At 47.2% G+C, this 19,187-nt stretch overlaps 1 protein-coding gene across 1 annotated transcript in view; it reads right to left on the bottom strand.

The window, feature by feature from the left end:
• The window catches only part of nrxn3a (neurexin 3a), a 2,368,971-nt gene that overhangs the window by 2,328,856 nt on the left and 20,928 nt on the right, over positions 1 to 19,187 (bottom strand). Inside the window, exon 2 of the mRNA XM_072493615.1 lies at positions 1,182 to 2,382. Coding sequence (XP_072349716.1) covers positions 1,182 to 1,869 — 688 coding nt within the window. The 5' untranslated portion in view covers positions 1,870 to 2,382. The remainder of the gene's footprint in view (positions 1 to 1,181; positions 2,383 to 19,187) is intronic.

The following is a 19,187-nucleotide window of genomic DNA, read 5'->3' as shown; positions in this document are numbered from 1 at the left end:
ACTGAAAGCGTTATCATTCTCCTATCGTTTGCACATTCGCGATAAATTGAAAAGTGTACAATGTCCCGATTCCGCGCTTCCAGACGGGCACAGTAGTTAAAAACAACGCTTAAATCAAAGGTTAAACATGTAACAATTCTGTTTCGATTTCGAACCAGACATATTCACCTGAACATGCTGTTCTGGAGTGCTCAATAACACATGAAGCTGAATTGGATGTTTGTGAAGTCTTCGGAAAAAATATTGAACAAAGAAAAATCACCTTTTTGCTCCCTCACCTGCTGGTGTCAATTCCACTTACATATTGGTGGATACATTCAAAAATTATTATTTTTAAAATTTAATTTAAACTTGTCGGGTTACGGAATAAGGAGCGATGTTTTCCTGCCAATCTTCTTGCTTGCCCTGTGTGGCTGCTGAGTTGCAGCACCTCAAGTAGCCATTATTCACTTTGGGGCGGTGAACTGGGAGAATTGCCAGGGAATCCGACCAACATCACCTCCTGCTCACCGAGCAGACAGAGGTTGCTGAAAAGGAAAAGACTGCGGATGCTGGAATCTGAAAGAAAAGCAGAAAATACTGGACAATCTCAGCAGGGCTGGCAGCATCTGTGCAGAGAGCGGCGGCGAAGGTGAACTCTCTCCACCGATGCTGTCAGCCCTGCTGTCAAAGGTTGCTGTCTGGTAACCGAGGGTGGGGCTCAAAAGGTAATGTGTCCTCTCCCCTCAATTCCAGGTGTTTAACTTGCCCTGACTACCGCCATCCTGACTGCAGCACATGTTGTGGAGATGCCTGCGTTAGACTGGGGCGGGCACTATAAGAGGTCTTCCAACACCAGGTTAAAGTCCAACAGGTTTATTTGGAATCACGAGCTTTTGGAGTGTAGCTCCTTCTTCAGGGGAGACTCACCTGTTGGACTTTAACCTGGTGTAAGACTTCTTACTGCGCAGCACATGTTGGGATGTGAGGGAAGCTGGTGTGGGCGTGGGTTCGGCATCTCTCGCTGGCTCAACCCATCATGGGCGAACCACAAATTCAATCAGTTGTGTTTAAACAAAACGGAGAGAAAACATTTTTTATTCCAGAAAGAAAATGAAAAAGTCCTGCTCAAAGTTCAGAGGCACAACAATAACAAAAAAGGTTGCAAGTTGGGAAAGAGCTGGAAAAGAGATTTTGCTCACCTTCAGTGCAATGCAGCCCCAGGTACCCTGTGTTCGAGCAGTCACAGGTCACCTCCCCTTCCCTCAACGAGCAAACTCCACCGTTCTCACAAGGGTTTTCCGTGCAGATGCCTTCCTTCTCCAGCCTCACCCACTGACTCTCCAGCAGCACTGGCGCTGAGTCCCCGTACTTCAAGTCTTCGATAAATCCCCGGAAGGGAGGCTCACTCCGCACTGTGGTGGACGTTAAGGCGGATTCTCGGATATCCTGCGGGAGCCCCCCCATGAACAGGTCGCTGGCGATCTTCATGTACTGCCTCTGGGGCTTGACCTGGGCGGAGCGCGTGTCCCCATCCAGCACCAGCACCGTCCGCAGGTTGTTGCGGCTGACCATCAGAAAGTGCCACTTGTCATCGTCTACCTGCCGGCTCTCCATGCGGATGGAGGCCTCGTAGCAATCGATGCTGAACTTGAGCTGGACCTTCCCTCCCGCCAAGGCCAGCTGCAGGAAATCGCAGTAGCCTCCGTCGTCCAGGTACAGCAGCAGGGCCCTGGAGAGTCCCGTCTTGAACTGGAAGCTCAGGTCGCTCCTGGTGCTCGCGTCCCAGCGAGAGAAGCGGCTCCACAAGCCCGGGGCGCCTGTAAACTCCATCCCCAGGCACAGGCCTGCCAAGGAGCCAAGCGCCAGGACGAAGCAGAAGGAATCCATGCTGAGGGTTGAGAGGGTTGACACACACACGACTGGGGAGGGGGATAAATTATATCCCTGCTCAGGGAAAGTGCAGCAGCATCAAATCCACAGAAATGCTCATTTGAGAGGTGGGCTGGGCATCGAACCCGCCAATTAAAGTCAAATCAAAGCAGTTCACCCAACAGCCAGAACCCAGGGTGGCCTCTAATCCCCAGCCTCTGAAGGTGTGGTCAAGCCGGGCACCAGCACTTGCTTCCAAAGAGAGACGGTGAGGAATTCAGAATGCGCCTCAAGCTCTTCAGCTGGGTGACAGGACCAGAGCTGGGATTTCACTCAAACCTGACGGCTCCCGAGGGTAATTCTGCCATCTACAGCGGAGGGGCGAGATTATACCCCTGTTTTGCTGTTAAACTTTTTGCCAGGGGTGCACAGATCAATCCTGGTGTCGCTCTCTCAATCCCCTTGCCACAACACACAGCCGCCACATGACTCTCCAATGCTCTCCCAGAGCCGAATCGCCGCTCTGACAACCTGCAAAATGAAATTTAAAAAAAAAACATGCCATTAAAAAGCAGGAAAATACGGTATTTTTATGCATCCATCTCTTTAGCTCAGACAGTGGTTCAAAGACGTCCAGTTTAGGAACCAACAAATGTGATTATCAAGCAGCCCCTCCGTGCCATAAACAGATTAGGAGCAATGCAATTTGTGGCAAATACTCAAATCTAACAGAACCCTCTGTGGATACCAATATCAGTGTGTAATTCACTCATGCTGCTGCAACGTGGCCCATTCTGGTCTGAAGCTGGTGAACCTCATGCATAGAAATATTTGTTTCATCAAAACCGTAAGAAATAATCTCGGCCACAGGTCTCTGAAGTCACCCAACAAGTGCAAGTTTGACCAAATGCTTTCCAAACCTGACTCTTGATCCCACAATTGAGTCACACTTCATTTAGACTCAACAGCCAATGTGCAACACACAGAGGGAAGCTATTCAGTCCATTGTGCTTAGGGCCACCCTTTGAAAGAGCTCCCAAGTGGACCCACTTGCTTGCTCTTTCCCTATGGCCCCACAAATAAGACCATAAGAAATAGGATCAGACTGGCCCAAGAGAGGGGATGGCTGATCGGCGAAGGATGGGGCGGGTGCGACGAGCTCCCCAACTAGACTGATCACCTGGAATGTAAGAGGGCTCAATGGGGCCGGTCAAGAGGGCACACGAGTTTGCGCATCTGAGGGGACTGAAGGCGGACGTGGTAATGCTGCAGGAGACGCACCTTAGAGTAGCTGATCCCATTAGGTTAAGGAAAGGTTGGGTCGGACAGGTTTTCCCACTCGGGACTGCACTCAAAGACCAGAGGGGTCGCGATCCTGATCAACAAGCGAGTGGTGTTTGAGGCGGGTAGAATAGTTTCAGATGGGGGGAGGCCGGTACATTATGGTCAGTGGGAAATGGGAGGGGGTGCAGGTGGTATTAGTAAACGTATATGCGCCAAACTGGGACGATGTGGAGTTTATAAAGAGGATGCTGGGGAAGATACCGGACCTGGATTCGCACAGGTTGGTCATGGGAGGGGACTTCAACACAGTTATTGACCCTGGTTTAGACCGGTCAAGCTCAAAGACGGGCAGGGTGCCAGCAATGGCTGAGGAGCAGAAAGGGTTCATGGAGCAGATGGGGGGGGGGGGGGGATGAAGATTTGGGCAGCCAAGAGTAAAGGAGTTCTCCTACTCTCACGTGCATAAAGTGTACTCCCGGATCGATTTCTTCATCCTGAGCAGGGCTTTACTGTTGGGGGTGGTGGACACGGGGTACTCGGCAATTACAGTCTCAGACCATGCCCCGCACTGGGTTGACCTACAGGGTAGTGAAGACAGTAATCAGCGCACGCACTGGAGGTTAGACGTGGGGCTTTTAGCGGACGAGGAGGTGTGCGGGCGGTTGAGGAAATGTATTCAGAATTACCTGGAGATCAATGACACGGGGGAAATTTCAGCAGCAGTGGTCTGGGAGGCATTGAAGGCAGTGGTTAGAGGGGAGCTGATCTCGATACGGGCCCACAGGGAGAATGTAGATAGGACAGAGATGGACCGACTGGTAAAGGAGATACTACAGGTCGACAGGAGGTATGCGGAGACCCCTGAGGCAAGGCTTTTAAGGGAACGGCAGAGGCTACAGGCAGAGTTTGGCTTGTTAACCACAGGGAGGATGGTGGAGCAGCTGAGAAAGGCGAGGGGGGCGATCTATGAGCACGGAGAGAAGGCCAGCAGAATGCTTGAACAGCAGCTGAGAAAGAGGGAGGCAGCCAGGGAGATAGGGAAAGTAATGGATGGAGACGGGAACCTGTTGGGAGACTCAGCACGGGTGAATAAGGCATTTAAGGAGTTTTACAATAGGCGGTATGGATTGGAACTCCCACCGGGGCCAGAGGGGTTGAGGCACTTCCTAGGGGGGCTGAATTTCCCAAAGGTAGACGGGGAGCTGGTAGCAGGGCTGGGGGCCCCGATCGGGATCGAAGAGATAGTGGAGGGTCTGAAGGCCATGCAGTTGGGTAAAGCCCGGGGCCGGATGGGTACCCAGCGGAGTTTTACAAAAAGTTCTCTGGGATATTGGGGTCATTGTTTATGGGGACATTCAATGAGGCAAGGGAGAGAGGGGTGCTTCCCCCAACGATGCCACAGGCCACGATCTCGCTGATTCTGAAGCGGGATAAGGATCCGGAGCTGTGTGGATCCTACTGGCCGATATCCTTATTTAATGTGGACGCTAAACGGCTGGCCAAAGTTCTGTTCTCTAGGATTGAGGATTGTGTTCCGGACGTGATTGGGGAGGACCAAACGGGGTTCGTTAAGGGAAGGCAGTTGGTGTCCAAGGTAAGAAGGTTGCTAAATGCGATCATCGTGCCCCCAGAAGGTAGGGAGGTGGAGGTAGTGGTTGCAATGGATGCAGAGAAGGCTTTTGATCGAGTAGAATGGGAATATTTGTGGGAGGTGCTGGGATGGTCCGGATTTGGACGGGGCTTTATTGACTGGGTCAGGTTGCTGTATCAGGCTCCTGTGGCGAGCGTACGGACGAATAGGACGACATCAGACTAATTTAGGCCACACCGGGGGACGAGGCAGGGGTGCCCCCTCTCCCCACTGTTGTTCGCGGCTAGCTATAGAGCCGCTGGCAATTGCTCCGAGAGCCTCAAGGGGCTGGAAGGGGTTGGTCCGGGGGTGGGGAGTGGAACACAGAATCTCACTTTACACAGGTGACCTGCTCCTGTATGTGTCGGACCCATTAGAGGGGATGGAAGAAATCATGAGGATTCTGGGGGAATTTGGCTGGTTTTCGGGGTACAAACTAAACATGGGGAAAAGCGAGATGTTCGCGATCCAGGCAAGGGGACAGGAGAGGCGATTGGGGGAACTGCCGTTTAGAGTAGTTGGGGGTAGTTTTAGGTATCTAGGCATCCAAGTGGCGCGGGAATGGGACCGGTTACACAAACTTAACCTGGCCGTCTGGTGGACCAAATGAAGCACGTTTTTCAGAGGTGGGACGCGCTCCCGTTGTCGCTAGCTGGGAGGGTCCAGACGGTGAAGATGAAAGTCCTTCCGAGATTCCTGTTTGTGATCCAGTGTCTCCCCATCTTCATTCCGTGCTCCTTCTTTAAACCAAGTTATCACGGGCTTTGTATGGGCGGGAAAGGCCCCACGAGTAAAAAAAGTGGATGCTTGAGTGGAGCCGGGGAGAGGGCGGGCTGGCACTCCCGAACTTTAGTAATTATTATTGGGCGGCGAATATACCCATGATCAGGAAGTGGGTGGTGGGGGGAGGGTCGGCATGGGAGCGTATGGAGGCGGCTTCATGCAAGGGCACCAGTTTGGGGGTGCTGAAAACGGTGCCTCTGTCCTTCCCGCCAGCACAGTACTCCACCAGCCCTGTGGAGGTGGCAGCCCTGAGAATCTGGGTGCAATGGAGGAAGTATGTGGGAGCAGAGGGAGCATCGGTCTTGTCCCTAATTTGTAAGAACCACCGGTTTGCCCCGGGAAAGATGGATGGGGGATTTCGGAGATGGCAGAGGGCAGAAATTGAGAGGATGGAGGATATGTTTATAGAGGGGAGCTTTCCTAGCTTGAGGGAGCTGAATTCGGATTGGCGAGGGGGAACAAATTTAGGTACCTGCAGGTGCGGGACTTCCTCCGTAGACAGGTCTCAACCTTCCCGCTCCTACCACCAAAGGGGATTCAGGATAGGGTAGTTTCCAGAGTGAGGGTGGGAGAAGTGAAGGTCTCCGATATCTATAAGGAGCTCATGGGGTCTGAGGACACGCAGACCGAGGAGCAGAAGCGCAATTGGGAGGAGGAGTTAGGAGGAGAGATAGAAGATGGTCTCTGGGCGGATGCGTTGAGTAGAATCAACGCGTCCGCAACATGTGCCAGGCTCAGCCTGATACAGTTCAAGGTCGTTCACCGGGCCCACATGACAGTGGCCCAGATGAGCAGGTTTTTTGGTGTAGAAGACAGGTGTGCAAGGTGTGCGGGGGTCCAGCGAACAATGTCTATATGTTCTGGACATGCCCAAATCTCAGGGGATTCTGGCAGGGGTTTGCAGACGTCACATCCACGGTGTTAAAAACAAGGTGGCACTGAGACCAGAGGTGGCGATTTTCGGGGTGTTGGAAGATCCGGGAATCCAGGAGGAGAAAGAGGCAGACGTTCTGGCCTTTTCTTCCCTGGTAGCCCGGAGACGGACACTATTAGCTTGGAGGGACTCAAAGCCCCTGAAGTCGGAGACCTGGCTTACTGACATGGCGAGCTTTCTCTGTCTGGAGAAAATCAAGTTCGCCTTGAGAGGGTCAATGTTAGGGTTCGCCCGGAGGTGGCAACTGTTCGTCGACTTCTTTGCAGAAAATTAATCGTCAACAGAAAGGGGGGGGGGGGGTTAGTTTAGTTTAGAGTAGGGGTTAATGAAGGTGGGACCTGCAAGGGAGGGAGCAGGCTTTTTTTGTTGCACTATGTTTATAGACTTATGTATATTGCTTATTTTGTCGTTGTTGTAAAACCAAAAAATACTTCAATAAAATATTTATTTAAAAAAGTAAATAGGATCAGGATTAGGCCATTCAGCCCCTCGAGCCTGTTCCGCTGTTCAATAGGGTCATGGCTGATCCGACATTCCTCACACCCACTTTCCTGCCTTTTCCCTGCAATCCTTGATTTCCCCTGCTGATCAAGAATCTATCTATCTTAGCCTTAAACATGCACAAGGACTCCTCCCTCACAGCTCTCTGTGGTAAGGCAGTCTCACAACCCTCTGAGAGAAGACGTTCCTCCTCACCTAGGTCTTAAATTGACACCCCTTTATTCTGAGGCCATTCCCTCTGGTTCTAGACTCTCGAATGAGGGGAAACATCCTCTCAGTATTTACCCTGTCAAGCCGCTTAACAATCCTATATGTTTCAATGAGATCACCTCTCATTCTTTTAAATTTCAATGAATAGAGTTCCAACCTGTTTAACCTTTGCTCATAAGGCAATGCCTCCATACCGGGGATTATCCTTGTGAACCTTCTCCAATTAAATAATATCTTTCCTTAAACAAGGTGTATGGTGGCAGAGATACCTCTGGTTGGCACTGTTGCCTCACTGCACCAGGGACATGGGTTTGATTCCCACTTGGGTCTCTGTCTGTGTGGAGTTTGCACTTTCTCCCCGTGAGTGCGTGGGTTTCCTCCGGATGCGCCGGTTTTCTCCCACAGTCCAAAAATGTGCAGGTTAGGTGGATTGGCAACGCGGAATTGCCCCTTGGTGTCCAACGGTTTGGTGGGGTTACTGGGTTGCGGGGATAGGGTGGAGGTGTGGGCTTAAGTAGGGTGCTCTTTCCAAAGGCTGGTGTCAACTCGATGGTCTCCTTCTGGAGTTTAAATTCTATGATTCTACGAAGGGGACAAAAACTGCTCAAAGTACTCCAGATGTGGTCTCACCAGTACCTTGTGCAGTTGCAGCAAGACTTCCCAACTCTTATACTCCAACCCCCTTGAAATAATGGTTCCTTTACAAGCACTTAAAAAAATTATTTCACAGAATGTGGCCTGTCGCTGGCTGGGCCAACATTTTCTGCCCATCCCTAATTGCCCTTGAGAACGTAGTGGTGAGCTATCTCTTCAACTGCTGCAGTCCATATGGTGTAGGTACACCCACAGTGTTGAAGGATCCTTGGTAAACGTCTGCAGTGCATCTTGCAGATGGTACACACTGTTGCCATTGTGTATCGGTTAGTGGAGGGAGTGAATGTTGAAGGTGATCAAGTCTTGTCCTGGATGGAGTCAATTTTCTTGAGTGATGTTGGAGCTGCACTCATCCATAAGACATAGGAGCAGAATTAGGCCACTCGGCCCATCGAGTCTGCTCTGCCATTCAATCATGGCTGATATGTTTCTCATCCCCATTCACCTGCCTTCTCCCCATAACCCCTGATCCCCTTGTTAATCAAGAACCTATCTATCTCTGTCTTAAAGACACTCAGTGAATTGGCCTCCATAGCCTTCTGCAGCAAAGAGTTCCACAGATTCACCACCCTCTGGCTGAAGAAATTCCTCCTCATCTCTGTTTTAAAGGATCGTCCCTTTTGTCTGAGATGGTGTCCTCTGGTTCTAGTTTTTCCTACAAGTGGAAACATCCTCTCCACATCCACTCTATCTCGGCCTCACAGTATCTTGTAAGTTTCAATAAGATCCTCTCATCCTTCTAAACTTCAATGAGTACAGACCCAGAGTCCTCAAACGTTCCTCATAGGACATCCAGGCAAGTGGAGAGTATTTCATCACACTCCTGACTTGTGCCTTGTGCACAGATGGCGGGAAGGGTTTGGAGAGTCATGAGGCGAGTTACTCACCCCAGAATTGCCAGCCTCTGGCCTGCTCTGGCAGCCACAGCCTACATATTTCTTTTTGAAAATTACCATTCAAATAGCTTTCACTACTTTCTTTCACGCAATGCATTCCAGATCATAATAACACACTGCATTAAAGAAAAAAATCTCATCTCCCTCTCTAGTTCTTTTGTCAATTATTTGAAATCTGTGTCCACTGATTACCCACTCGCTTGATGGTGAAAACAGTTTCTCGCCATGACTATCATAACACCTCATGCTGTAATATGCCTTTAAGGCAGGGATGGGCAAACTAGGCTAGTGAGTGGGCCACCTGAGTGGCCCTCCTTCATCTCAGTGGGCCGCAAGGTTGAAATCGGGCTTCTTCTTTCTTTTTATTCGTGCATGGGACGTGGGCGTCGCAGGCTGGGCCAGCATTTATTGCCCATCCCTAATTGCCCTGGAGAGGGCAGTTACGAGTCAACCACGTTACTGTGGATCTGGAGTCACATGTAGGCCAGACCAGGAAAGGATGGCAGATTTCCTTCCCTCAAGGACATGAGTGAACCAGATGGGTTTTTACAACAATCGACAATGGTTTCATGGTCATCGCTGGACTTTTAATTCCAGATTTTTATTCAATTCAGATTTCACCATCTGCAGTGGCGGGATTTGGACCAGGCTCCCCAGAGCATTACTAACCATAAGATTAAATACATGCCAAATATTTTGTAGTGCGATATATAAAATGCTTAATCATTTATATATGAATTGAACTATCAACTTCAAATGGTAAAAACAAAATAAATATTTACACTTTGGACGTGGAGAGAGCACATGGCTCTCAAAGTCAACGTTGTGAACAATCAACGTGCACCTCACTTCACTAGCCCTTGCTTTTCATGCTATAACTTCAGTCATACTGGCAGGAAAAGAAACACATGGACGAAAATCAGCAGAATGTGGCAACCCTGCGCGTGGGCAATAGTCACCACAATATTTCATGGGGGCCGCACTTAGAATCCAAATAGGCCACAAGTGGCCCCGGGCCTCAGGTTGTCCACCACTGCTTTAAGGGATTGCAGCATGACATCACTAGAAAGGAGGTGTGTCGTGCAATTCAGTTTTAGTTTCAATTTTGCTTAGTTTTTGCCCAGCTCTTCTGCTGGGTCTTCACATTTTCTATCCATGTCTATATGTTCCCTTGTGCCTAGTCTGAATAAATTAACCCACAACCTGTTTCTCCAATCCCTTACGAGCGATGTGTCTTTTTATTGTAGAAATTTAATACTGCATAATTCTGAACACCTCTGTTAAATCTTCCTTCACCTTTTAGCACACTGGTTTAGCACACTGGGCTAAATCGCTGGCCTTTAAAGCAGATCAAGGCAGGCCAGCAGCACGGTTCAATTCCCGTACCATCCTCCCCGAACAGGCGCCGGCATGTGGTGACTAGGGGCTTTTCACAGTAACTTCATTGAAGCCTACTTGTGACAATAAGCGATTTTCATTTCATTTTCCTGCTTTTAGCAAAACAACCCTAACTACTCTAATCTCGCCATATATCTGAAGTCCATCATCCCTAGTATCTTTCTTTGAATGGGTAGAGATAGTATTCCAGGTCATTTCACAGAAATGTAATCAAACAAAAATTGACAAGGAGCCAAAAAAGATATTGGGGCGAAAACTTGGTTGAAGAGACAGGTTTTAAAGTAGTGCCTTATCTGAGAATCGCAATTGTTACAGTGCAGAAGGAGGCCATTTGGTATGTTGTGTCTGCACCAGCTCTCCAAATGTGCATCATGAATTAATGCCATTCTCCTGTCTTTTCCCCGTAGCCCTGCACATGGTTTCTATTCAAGTAAACATCTAATGCCTTCTTGAACACCTCGATTGAACCTTCCTCCAACACATTTTAGCACAGTAGCATTGTGGATAGCACAATTGTTTCACAGCTCCAGGGTCCCAGGTTCGATTCCGGCTTGGGTCACTGTCTGTGCAGAGTCTGCACATCCTCCCCGTGTGTGCGTGGGTTTTCTCCGGGTGCTCCGGTTTCCTCCCACAGTCCAAAGATGTGCGGGTCAGGTGGATTGGCCATGATAAATTGCCCTTAGTGTCCAAAATTGCCCTTAGTGTTGGGTGGGGTTACTGGGTTATAGGGATAGGGTGGAGGTGTTGACTTTGGGTAGGGTGCTCTTTCCAAGAGCCGGTGCAGACTCGATGGGCTGAATGGCCTCCTTCTGCACTGTAAATTCTATGATTTGGACAACACTTTTTTTAATGCCCCAAGTTATCATGATCTGACATACAAGAACAACAGAAGCAGGGCTCAATAATAACTTGCAAAAATGGATTGGATAAATATTTGAAAAAATGCAGGTCTCTGGGTAATGCAGGAGAGTAGGACTTATTGGACAGCTCTTTCAACAAAACAGCACAGGCACAGTGACCTCTCTCTATGCTGTTGTCATTTTATGACATAACTTTTGATGTCCAAACATCTGGGTAGCCAACGCCACCCAAAGCATTTTCCAGGTTCACATGGTTACCCCCTTCTGAAAAGAGAATTAAATGATTAAATTATTCCTGCGAAGGGTCGAATCCCAGATTTCTTAAAGCTTTTCTCATCCTCGGGGGAGGCACGGTGGCTGGCACCGCTGCCTAACAGCTCCAGGGACCCGGGTTTGATTCCGACCTCGGGTGACTGTCTGCGTGGGTTTCCTCCGGGTGCCCACAGTCTGAAGATTGACCATTCTATGTTGGCCCTCAGGGTGGGGCTGCAGGAATAGTGCAGGGCATTGGACCTAGGTAGGGTGAACTTTCGAAGGGCCGGTGCAGACTCGATGGGCCGAATGGCCTCCTTCTGCACTGTAGGGATTCTATGCTTCTCAACCTTCAGTTGTTATTGTTGTTATTTATAAATAGTTGGGAGCTACTGAGCTGGAAGCCAACGTGTTACATGTAAGTGTTCCAGGAGGCGCCGCTTCACAGCTGCTCGAGAGGCTGGTGATAACCAATCTAATCTGGCTTTTCATTTGAAACCAGGCAACATAAGAGTGCAAAAAAACGTTTCTGACCTTTACAAACTTAAAAGTGTGATTATTAACACCAGAGAACCAAACGATAGCAAAAACACATAGCATCTCTGACCCCTGTGCACTTAAAGTATGATCTGGGGCTGGTTTAGCTCACTGGGCTAAATGGCTGGCTTTTAAAGCAGACCAAGGCAGGCCAGCAGCACGGTTCGATTCCTGTACCAGCCTTCCTGAACAGGCGCCGGAATGTGGCGACTAGGGGCTTTTCACAGTAACTTAATTGAAGCCTACTTGTGACAATAAGCGATTTTCATTCACCTGCATTTTTATTTTTATAGATCTTCTGGCCCTTTGTTTACTTTTTTTTTCTTTCATCAGTTTCACCTCTCCTCCTCATCCCGTTTTACAGTAAATTCTGTGTTGCAATAACCTTGCAATCCAAAGATGAATAACCCAGGAACTTATAGACAGACTTCATAATTTATGACGATATAAGACAATCACACTCGTACCTCTCTGGAGAATATTCAGTACATAATCTACATTCACTCACTCTCGACAGAAAATGACTACACAATCTTCTTTTTTTTTTAAAAGGCAGCTGTGCAAAATATGAATTCCAGGCTGCAGGATTGTTTTCCTTCAATTTAAAAATAAAAAAATAACATCGGATTTAAAGTTAACGATGTATATTTATCACATATTCTAGAATTCTCAGTTTCGTTGGTTGTTTGCTTCAGAAATCACTTGCATCTTGTTTTAGAGGAAGAGGCAATCGGCAATTATTAACTCTATCCTTTTATCCCAAACCTCATGAAGGGTTATTGGTTGTGTTTCAGGTTTGACAGAGCCAATGAACATCTTTCATTGACATGGAATTCAATAGCGCGTACTGCTCAGAACCTGGCCATTCGATTCTGCGGGTCCATTCTGTGCTGCACAGTGCTCCTCCAAACCCACCACATCTAACCCTAACAACATAGCCGTGAATTGCTTTCATTGAAAGAGCTATCCAATTAGTCCTACTCTCCTACATTCCCCAGAGACCTGCATTTCCCCCCCCCCCTTCAACTATTTATCCAATCCATTTTTGCAACTTATTATTGAACTTGCCTCCGTTATTCTTGTATATCAGATCATGATAACTTTGGGCATTAAAAAAAAAGTGCAATCCTAATCTCCCCTCTCGTTTCATCAATGACCATGGGTTCATTTAGGTTAATGATCTGTTTATCAGTGGAAACATGAATTGTTGGGACAGTGGCACAGCGGTTAGCACTGCTGCCTCACAGCGCCAGGGACCCGGGTTCAATTCCGGCCTCGGGTGACTGTCTGTGTGGAGTTTGCACTTTCTCCCCCGTGACTGCGTGGGTTTCCTGCGGGTGCTCCGGTTTCCTCCCGCAGTCCAAAGATGTGCAGGGTAGGTGGATTGGCCGTGCTCAATTGCCCTTAGTGTCCAAAAAGTTAGGTGGGGTTACTGGGTTACGGGGATAGGGTGGAGCCATGGGCTTAAGTTGGGTGCTCTTTCCAAGTGCCGTTGCAGACTCGATGGGCCGAATGGCCTCCTTCTATACTGTAAATTCTATGATCTATGATTTCCGTCTCATATGTTCCTCGAGCATTGGCCGAATTGCATCGGTGAAACTATTCACCGTCATAAAATCACCCAGTAAATTAGAAAAGACAAAGCAAGTCATGGGAAATCTGTAGCTTTGGAGATGTCGCTTCTTTCCCAAATTAAGCAGCGAATCGTTAGTTTTATATGATTGAGGAGGTCCATTTAATTTGATAGCTTCATTTACAGAGATCAGCTGCAGATAAAATATATATAACATTATGAAGAAATTTATAAGGCTTAAAAAGAATCATTTTTTCTGCAGAGACTAACTGGGAAACTCTCTGATACGTGCGGTTCAACTGGTTTAACGTGTGGTTCACAGGGGTTGGTTTAGCACAGTGGGCTAAGACAGCTGGCTTGTAATGCAGAACAAGACCAGCAGCGCGTCGTACCGGCCTCCCCGAACAGGCGCCGGAATGTGGCGACTAGGGGTTTTTCACAGTAACTTCATTGAAGCCTACTTGTGACAATAAGTGATTTTCATTATATTATTATTATTACAAGCCAGCTGTTTAGCCCACTGTGCTAAACCAGCCCTTTGCTGCTCCTATGCCACTGTGCACATAAGCTGCTCCTATGTCACTGTGACAGATGGCAGCAGGGAAATACAACTGAAGATGAATACTGGGCAAATGAAGTAACTTCCAAGAAGCTAGCTATCACCTATCAAACATTTCCTGAGAAAAGAAGTGCCTAGAACGACATTCTCTACCTGGAATTCTTCAGTGTAACTGATCAAAACCTTTCAGCTTATCAGTTCCATTGAAAAAGACCTCAGAACCCACTCAACTCACTCACCCTGGAGAGGGGCAGGCAGTTTGTGGACATGTCCCTTGGCTGGCAAATACAAAATTCAGAGCTTTTTTGAAAAAACACAAGTGTTGTAAAAAAAATTGATTTATGTTCCTTAAAAACTCTCTTTCACTTTCAAATTACAGCACATCACCTTTTTTACAGTTTAAGGTTGGTCTCCTCCATTTGCAGCAGGCGCTTCCAAATTGGCATGGGTTGCAGCAGCTCATATTTGATCCTTAACTGTTTCAACCAATTATTATTTACAGGAAACCCACGCAGACACGGGGAGAACGTGCAGACTCTGCACAGACAGTGACCCAAGCCGGGAATCGAACCCGGGACCCTGGCACTGTGAAGAAACAGTGCTAACCACTGTGCAACTGTGCCGCCCACTGAATGCAATTCAGTGGGCGGCACAATCCCCCCCCCCACCCCCGCACACTGCCAGGGCCGTGATTTCAAAGTATCTCCGGGGAGGGGTGTGGGTGCGAATCACCGGCCAATGTACAGCAGGTCAAGTGCACATGTTCTGCCGGTCAGGTTCAGTTATGCACTGGAGGTCAGCTCCCCCTGCCCCCCCCCCCCCCCCCCCCCCCCCCCCGCCCTTTCCATTGTTGCATGTTTGACACCCGGGAAAAATAACCCAAAGCAAACCAGACCCACACTAAAAAAACACAGTGAAACCGATGAAATTCAGAATACTCAAAATTTTAGACCATTAAATATGGTGAATGACGATGTAACCAAATTAACACAAGCTGCGATCGATAAACAGCAGCACGCCTTCACATGGCACCTTTAATGCAGTAAAACATTGCAGGGGCTTCACAACAGCATAATCAAATAAAACTTGACACAAGGAGCATAAGTGGCACATTCCAACCTCCTCCGCTATTTAGTGCAATCGATGAGCTTCCACCTCAATTCCATTTCCCACCCGTTCCCCAAATCCCATAATTATCAGAGATCAAAAACATATAGATCTCAGCCTCGTCTATGATCAATGATGGAAAATCCACAACCCTCTGGGGTAGGCAATTCGCAACACTTTGAATGATGAAATGTCGCCTCATCTTGGTTTTAAATGATTAACTTCTCCTCCTGAGGCTGTGCCCAGTGTCCTAGATCGCCCATCCATGTCAAACATCTCTCAGTGCCCCCCACCCCCCGTTCAGTCTCTTTAGAATCGTGCATGTCTCAGTGAGATAACCTGATTGTTTATGAAGCGCAATGAGTTCTGGCCTAACTTATCACATCATCAGTAAACCTATCGCAAGAACCAGTCCAGTAAATCTTCATCTTGCCTCCAAGGCAAGTGCATTCATCTTGCCTCCAAGGCAAGTGCATCCATGGTCAAACATGGAAGCCACAAGTGTGCACTGCACTCCAGATGTGCTCTCAGAAAAGCCTCACACATTTGTAGCAAGACTTTCTCATTCTTGTACCCTTTGCAATAAAGGCGACATGCCATTTGCCTTCCAAATAACTTGCTACACCGACACGTTAACTTTGAGTTCCTTGTACCAGTGAACGCAAGTCTCTCTGGACATCAATATTTGAAAGTTTCACACCTTTTAAAACTATTTTTACTACTAAAGTAAATAACCACACATTTCCCCGCGTCAAATTCTTCTGCCACCTGGTTGCCATTCAAATAGACTGTCTATATTTGCGTCCTCCTCACAGCTTATATTCCAACCTAACTCTGTATCATTGGCAAACGTATGTTCGGTTTCTTTGTCTTAGACTTTAATTGGATTGTAGATTGCTGGGGCCTAAACGTAGATCCCTGTGACATCCGCGAGTTAAGCCTGTCAACTTGAAAATGCCCCATTCATCAACCAAAGCTCCATCCATGCTAATTTATTACCCCCAACTCCATGAGCCCTTGTTCTCTTGCCTAGAAACCTTTTGGGTGGCACCTTATCAAATGCCTTTTGGGAATCCAAGTATATCATGTATACTAGCTCCCCTTTATCTACCCCCATTAGTCACCTCCTCAAAAAAAAACTCGACTAAATTTGTCAAACACAATTCCCCTTTCATAAAACCATGTTGACCTTGTCTGGCCAGACTATAATTTTTCTCAATGCATTGTTTAAAACTACTTGAATGACCGATGTCAAGATAACTCGCCCAGAGTACAGTTTTTTTTTATTTCCCTTTCTTGAATGGCAGACTACACTTGCTGACCTGTACATCCACTATCTGTGCAGCTACCGATTTTACAACCTTGGATATAGGCCACCTGGTCCTGGGGGAGTTTACTGGCTTTTAGCCCTTTGAGTTTTTACACTGCTTTTTCTCGGCTGATATTAATTACATTGAGCTACTCACACTTATTAGCCCCTTGGTTAACTTTATTTCTGGGATGGAATGTGTGTCTTCTGCTGTGAAAACAAACACAAACAATTTGTTCCACACCTCTTCCATTTCCTCATTCCCTTTGATAATTTATTTTCTCTTTGCCTCTAAAAGGGGCCAATGTTTACTTCGGGCATGATTCTCTGGTTCCCCCAGCCGCGAGTTTCTCGGCAGCGCGCCGTTCGCTGGCGGTGGGGTTCTCTCTTCCCGCCGCTTGTCAATGGAATTTCCCATTGAATCAACCCATCCCGCTGGGAAACCCACAGGAAGGTGCTGGTGGAAAAAAAAGAGAGTCCCAATAACTTCTCTCCTTTCCATATGATTAAAAACAAAAGTGCTGGAAAACCCCAGCAGGTCCGGCAGCATCTGTGCAGAGAGAAGCAGTTCGACTCCAATATGACCCTTTAGGAGAGTCAATGGCGAAATGGTCAAAATTGGGAAAGTACAAGAAGCTAAAATTGGAGAAGTGCACCGATCCTGTCAGAATATTCCAAGTAAAACTACTTATGAAGTTTATGGTCTGTACTCGCAGCCTCATGTGAAGTGGATTCTATTTAGGTTCCCACAGGCAGGAAAGCAAACTGCATTGTTCGCTAAATGTTCATTCTTTTTTTTAAAAATTCATTTACGGGATGTGTGTATCGCTGGTTACGCCAGCATTTATTGCCCATCCCCTAATTGCCCTTGAGAAGGTGGTGGTGAGCTGCCTTCTTGAACAGTGTAGTCTCAGAGATGTAGGTATACTCGCAGTGCAGTTGGGGAGAGAATTCAAGGTTTTGACCCAGCAACAGTAAAGGAACGGCAATATATTTCAAAGTCAGGATGGTGGGTGACTTGGAAGGGAACCTTCAGGCGCTGGGGTTCCCATCTATCTGCTGCCCTCGTTCTTTTGGATGGTGGTGGTTGTGGGTTTGGAAGGTGCTGTCTTAGGAGCCTTGATGAGTCCCTGCAGTGCACCATGTAGGTGGTACATGGCTGCTACAGTGTGTCAGTGGTGGAGTGAACATTTGTGGAAGGGGGAGCAATCAAGTGGGCGGATTTGTCCTAGATGGTGTTGAGCTTTTTGAGTGCTGTTGGAGCTGCACCCATCCAGGTAAGTATTCAATCACATTCCTGACTTGCAAAATGCAGTTGCAATAATAATTTGGCTGCATTGTCTGTTTTAGACTATCAAGTGAGATGAGTTTTGGACAGCCTCTTCGAAGCCAGAAAATGGAATGCCTTCCCCTCATCAGTGTAAAATTCATCCTTTTCCTCTCCAATGAAGTGATATACATTGGAATGAAGAGATGGTGCATTAGATGGAACAGCTTAAAAGCAACCGGAATGTAACCACACTTGCATGTTCTCGGAGTCCAGCAGTAGACAAGGCAGACCATTGTGTGAGAAACCAAAACATTTCTTCACCTTATGGTAAGACATCATGCAAATGGTGAAATATATTTAAACAAATGATGAAATAAAGAAGGACTCATACCAAAGGGGGAGAAAAAAATCAACTACCACAACTGATGTGTCGCAAGCTCTCGGAGAGTTAGGATTTCAAAAGAAGAGTTAAATGGAAATGTAATTTTTATCCAGATCTGCAGGTTATGCCATCCCAAACATGAATAACCATTTACCTGATCTGATACACAATAATACAATGCAAATGAATTATGTGAAATATAATGCAAGCCTTTTACCACCTGCTTGGCATTGTTAAATTAATGCACACTGCTATTAAGTTTTACATTTTGGTAATGGATAGCCTATCCAATATACAGCTACTTACGTTACATGGATTCAGATTATTAAGGCTCCAGCTGGTTTCTGTTGTCTCGATACCATTGTGTTGCAAAGGAGCACGAGCAAAAACTACACTATGAAAAAAGAGACTTTGAGAGCCATACACAGACTCAGTTAATGGGTCTACATCTGACAGAATAATACAGAATATAATAATAGAGCTTTACATCAGTGGTAGCAATTAAGGTTGCAGCTTTGTCAGGTCCAAGAGGCAGACAGTTAAAACCACTGGGAAGGGGAAAATTGATATCAGTGGCAGTTTTCTTATGTAATCTATTGTTTGAGACCTGCTGTGTATCGGGCCAAGCAAGCACTGCCAATGTGGAAGCTAATGTAATTAAAAGGTGCTTGGGCAGGTTTGTTACCGTTGTTACACCATTATTGAGGTTTTGTGGCATTTGTGTCCAATGGACCTGTACCACTCTCAGTGAGTTCAATACCTTTCATGCCAGCCAAAGTAAAAATTGCACGTGCATATAAAAAAACAAAGACACTAACTTCAGTAGCATCTTTTGCAACCTCAGAATGTTACAGCCAATGAAACAATTCTTTGACGTAGTCTCTGTTGTGATGGGGGGAAACTGCAGCAGCCAATTTGAGTGCATCAAGTTCGCATAAACAGTAATGCCATCCTGTTCAGCTGTTATATGTGTCAGTTGAGGGCCAAACATCGGCAAGGGAGCTGAAGAGGACTCTCCTGCTCTTCAGCTTCTAGAAAGAAAATGCCTCGTCATCTTACTGGTCTTGTTCAGAGGGTCACTTAACAAAGCAAAACCCACCAATCTAATTGAAAAATGCATCGGAGTGGTGCAGAATCGTTCAGAAGGTGGCCAATCACACTTGTGCTCAATTATTAACTGGAGAGCTAGCACTCAAG

This window comes from Scyliorhinus torazame, chromosome 2, assembly GCF_047496885.1.
Source record: "Scyliorhinus torazame isolate Kashiwa2021f chromosome 2, sScyTor2.1, whole genome shotgun sequence".
NCBI classification, from domain to species: Eukaryota; Metazoa; Chordata; class Chondrichthyes; order Carcharhiniformes; family Scyliorhinidae; genus Scyliorhinus; species Scyliorhinus torazame.
Note: the sequence above shows the minus strand (reverse complement) of the source record. Positions and strands in the feature narration are given on the sequence as shown.